This window comes from Etheostoma spectabile, chromosome 3, assembly GCF_008692095.1.
Source record: "Etheostoma spectabile isolate EspeVRDwgs_2016 chromosome 3, UIUC_Espe_1.0, whole genome shotgun sequence".
NCBI lineage: Eukaryota > Metazoa > Chordata > Actinopteri > Perciformes > Percidae > Etheostoma > Etheostoma spectabile.
Genome location: NC_045735.1, coordinates 27,593,628 through 27,598,390, shown reverse-complemented (window position 1 = coordinate 27,598,390; position 4,763 = coordinate 27,593,628). Strand labels below are relative to the sequence as shown.

Here is a 4,763-nt window from a genome sequence, read left to right as displayed (position 1 = left end):
TTGCCCTGTTTAAGCCTGTTGGATGCTAACGCTAGAAGGAGGATAACACAGTGTAGGCAGCACTGATTGTTTTCGTTTTTCTCTCTACTGACAGTACTCCAAATTTACAAACAACAGAGCTACGTGTTGGAATAAACTGGAATTCTCCTTTAACGGCAGCAACAGAAAGTTTGCTGGAATTAGAACTCGGTGCAGTGTCTAACTTTTTGCTGCTGCTGTTTTCTTCAGGTTGCAGTGAACTAGCGGCTAGCTAGCCGCTTTGCTAACGTTTCCCCTAGCCACCAGCCCACTGTGAACCTGGCGGGTTTGCACTGGCTGAATTTGAGATGCTACTGTACCGCTGTAAACTGAAAGTCCATCTCTAGAGCTCGGATCCCCTCTCTTCTAGGCAAAGTTGTCTCACTGCCTTGCTAGTTGTTTTGGACTGAATCTGCGGGATAGCCAAGACCCTTAATTTGTATATAACCAGTGGAAAAAAATAGAGAGGGAATTATTATTTAACCATTTATGAAATGAAGCCCATTGTCCACAAAGGATGAAGGAGTGTGCAAGTCATGGTCAGATCATAAATGACTTGCCAGTGTATTAAAACAAATTATTAAAAATGAAACTACTGTATATTTAAGAAGCAACTCTGCAGGAGGAACTAGACTGCAAAACAAATAGGATTAAAAAAAAGACAAATAAATAAGACTGCAAATAATCAATATTATATTGTGTTCGAGTGAATATTTGATTCTGATTGGCTGCAGGCTGTCCATAAAAGAGTGTTATAGGACACCTACTAAAGGAGTTCTGGTGAAACTTACTGTTTACTGTTCTACATTAAAAGAAAATGAAAATGTCTGTTTTTTCCAAGACTGTGTGAAGTGCTTAGTGCCTAGTCCTCAAACACCACAGGATGGCGCTAACAAGCAAGCTGCAAGAAGTAAGTTACACTTCCCCCTCTAAACTTACGGCTGTTTTACGCCTAGCTACGGCGTTGCTCCTACGGCGTTCTGCGTGACAGCGAAACAAAGTGTCTCCCCTGTGCTTTCTGACCACGGTGGGAAATCTTTAGCAGGCAAAGTTAACCCTCTCCTTCTTTTTATGTTGTTTATGGAGAAGAACCAGGAAATGAGTCGGGGGAATGCAACACTACCAAGCCAAGGACGAGAGACGTGCGTTGCGGCGACGTTCAGTTAAATTTTTCGATAGGTGCACGTCAGGCTACGCCGTAGGTGTGCGGCTTCACATACTTACGTACGTAGCAACGTAGATTTTAAGCAGAATTATAAAACAGCCTTTACTTTGTTTACAGCGAATAACGTAATCTCACATCCCGCTCACTGTTCAGGTCGCTACTTCAGGCTGTGGCTGACAGATAATTGTTGGTGAAAAATAGTATATTGTTTTGGGGACAGTGACATACACTTATAGTACAAATTATAGTTACAGATTGCCAACTGTACACAATATTATTGACTTTAAATCTGGCTAGCATAGCGTTAGCTTTCTGGCTCGTAACTCACTGATCTGAAGGGTTCTATAAATTAAGTGGACTACATAAATATCTCTTGTTGCTAAGGGTGGCGAGTCGTATCTACGGTCCGTCCTATTTACTGGAGCAGTGAACAAAGTTTGCATTGGTTAGAACCTTATGGGATGGGATTGATTGTTCTGAGTATGAGTCTAACCCTCAGGCGTAACCATGGAAACAGAGTTATTTGTAAATTTAGATTTTGGGTGTAAAACGCATTAAAATATAAATTAATGGTAACCTGCTTATGGTATAACTTGAATTAGGACTGGGCACAAAAATAAATGTTAAAAAAAAGGTTTGTTTTTTTTCTATAATTTTTCTTCTCTTCTACAATTTTTACTTTTACTAATACACAACAACTAAGCTGTGTAAATACACAGCTAATGAAAATCTTTTTGTCATGACGTTTTTAGTTTCAATTGAAACAGTAAGGGTCGTGCCATATATCCTGCATGAGCCTCCTTTTGACAGGTTTGAACAAACAGGAACCTGCAGTGGTAAAATGGCACACCTCAAGGAGTGGTGAGATCCACTCACAATATGGCATACAGCACAGGCTTGGGCCTATATTTGGATATATAGGTGTTCTTTGGCTGTTGGGGAAAAAGCCAGACTAAACTGTTATTTATTTCACTTTGTAAAGTTAGAAATTAACTTCTGATTGAAAAAGAGGCGGGTACATGTGGTGTCTGAGAACTAAACACACTGTAGTGTGATCTGCAAGAGATGACTAGCTCAAACAAAGCAACATTCCTGAAAAAAAAAAAAAAAATGAAGACAACTCATGGATTAGTGTCAACATACATCCACCTATCCTGTTTTTTACTTGACTACCATGACAGGGCTTATTTCAAACCCATTCTTTATAGAGTGAAGAGCTTTTAAGATATAGAACTTGAGAAAAAGGCTGTTAAAAGTCTTGATAATTAATCCTGGCATACCATGTGGAACTTTCATGTTTACACATGCACAATAGACAAGTAGAATAAATAGAAAGTCATTCACACGTACAGGCCTGCAAAAACAAACAGTATTACCATGTCTCCAGGGGTCCTTGGGCTCCACAGCTCCAGAGATTATATCCTCATCTGAGGGAAAAGTCACCCTTTTGCCACTGGGTTTGTGTTTATCGCCAACCTCCTCCACCGAAGGATACAGTCCAGCCTGGTCTGTGGCAGAAGCTACAGTGCTGCTTGTCTGGCTTGCATCTGACGGGCTCTCTGCCGTGCTGCCAGCTGGGACATCCTGAGACGGGGTGGACTCTGAGTCTAAAGTTTTGTCTGAGAATGAACTGACATTTGTTGATTCAGTCTCCAACACCCCACTCTCATCGAGACTTAGATCCACACCTATGTCCATGTCCCCACCATCATCTCCTTCTTCCACAACAAAAGTTGCAGGATCAGTGTCCTTATCTTCCTTCATTTTCTCCAGCCCAATATTGTCCTTGTGCTGCTCATCATTAGAAAAGATCAAGTCAGTGGGATTCACTACTGCATGGGTATCTTGAGCACTGCTCTTTCTGTTTCCATTGACCTCATCAATTTCCGGTGTGTCTTGTGCCTGGTGGTTGTCCTCAGCTGCCTGAAGGTTGTCAGTGAGATGAGGCATCAGGTACGTTTCGGAGGCCTCTGTGGGAACAATGTTTTGTTTTTCTGTGTTACTGTCCGTCATCAGTTCAGAGATCCTGGGGGTGATCCCTTCTGTGTTGTTGGTAGTGTTGTGATCATCGTCCACATTGCTTTTCGTCTTGACATTGCACAAATCTAGACACTGCTCTTCGATATTCATGTTTTCATTTCCAGTGAAACGTACGTCTTCAACTGTGCCAGACAGCCTAGATATCGGGTTAAACAGTAACTAGGAACCAACTGACATGGAATAGCCTGTCTCTGGCCTTTCTCTCACAACAGTATATGTAAATTTGCACTTATCCTTTATTGGCCAAATTATGTTCAAGTGCATTCAGAAAGTTATACCTATAGTTTAACTAGTTTGTTGTACTTGGGGTTATAGGAATTACAGTTTTTAGAAACCTCAAATCACAGGTTACTTTGGTGCATCCTTAAACATTTGATAAATAAAGTGCAATTTCAAATCAATATCAATACAAGAAATGTGTGATGTCTACATGTATGTGAAATAGATATTGTTTCAGTAATTATTTATATGCCAAACCAGGCAACTTTGCTCAACTATCAACTAGGCAGGCAACCACCACTTAATAATGTCTGCCAACCGTGTCCTATTGCTCCAAGTGGGAACCGACGAAATGCTCCCTGGTCGTCAGCACATTGCCAGCAGTATTTGAGAGGACCAGGACAGTCAATTGAAATGTACAAGTCACTCAGGGTGCCTCCATTACGCTAGCAAAGTGAGCTTACTGCCCGACACCAAACCAATTCATTTGCATGGATTTGAGCGAGCTAATGTTAGCTAGCTTGCTAAAGTTGTTGGCCAACAATGACATCCAGGCCAGTGTACGGTCGCATACCCGCTTCTATACGTGAGCTCGTCTGTTTCTCGCCGAGAAAGTCCATTCTTCTGTTTCAAGACAAATGTTTTCCGGCTAGAGCGCTTGTCTCACCCTCTGTCGTGCTGCAACTCGGCTCGCATCACAACCCTCGACCAGCGGCAGCCAGAAAAAAAACAGGCGTCACAGTCCGAGCAATGAGCATGTTTAGGTGGCTAACGTTAGCGCAAGGAAACCGTGCCGAAGCTACACCTTCCGGTACTGATGCAATAATGATTGCGAGATTATAAAGATGTTCCGATCGCACAGGTTCCGTAGGTGCCTCTCTATCCGGGAGAAGTACGTTGGACCTGTTTTTGTCTAGCGTTACCATTCGCTAGCTTGTTGAAGTCCAACAACTGTTTGTTGTTCACACGTCTAACGTCAGCACGTCGTTACGCTGCACGTTCAATAGACGTAGTGTTACAGACGGTTGCAAAAAAACAAACACAAAAAGGATAACATGCAAAGGTTTAGATGCATATTTAGGTTCCATTTGGTCCCAGTGTAAGCTACAGTTAATTAACAAAGCAATGTCTTGCTTGTTTTTTTTGTAATTTTTCCACCACAAAAAAATGTAATTAATTTGTCTGTATATATTTTTTTATTTTTATTTTTTTATTTTTTATTTTTTTTATTTTTTTTATTTTAAATAATATTTTATTTTATTTTTTAAATGCCATCTTTATTGCAAAAAATACAAAACAGAACACCAACAACACACAAAAG

At 40.9% G+C, this 4,763-nt stretch overlaps 2 protein-coding genes across 5 annotated transcripts in view; both read right to left on the bottom strand.

Moving 5' to 3' along the window:
* ppp1r37 (protein phosphatase 1, regulatory subunit 37) overlaps window positions 1-3,313 on the bottom strand; it is a 45,352-nt gene extending 42,039 nt beyond the window's left edge. For all 4 annotated transcript variants that reach the window (XM_032505390.1, XM_032505380.1, XM_032505397.1 and 1 more), the window contains exon 1: window positions 2,560-3,313. In XM_032505390.1, the coding sequence (XP_032361281.1) occupies window positions 2,560-3,313 (754 nt within the window). The remainder of the gene's footprint in view (window positions 1-2,559) is intronic.
* LOC116673228 (histone H2A, sperm) overlaps window positions 1-4,763 on the bottom strand; it is a 10,721-nt gene that overhangs the window by 2,961 nt on the left and 2,997 nt on the right. Inside the window, exon 3 of the mRNA XM_032505426.1 lies at window positions 930-933. The gene's annotated coding sequence lies outside the window, so the exon portion shown is untranslated. The remainder of the gene's footprint in view (window positions 1-929; window positions 934-4,763) is intronic.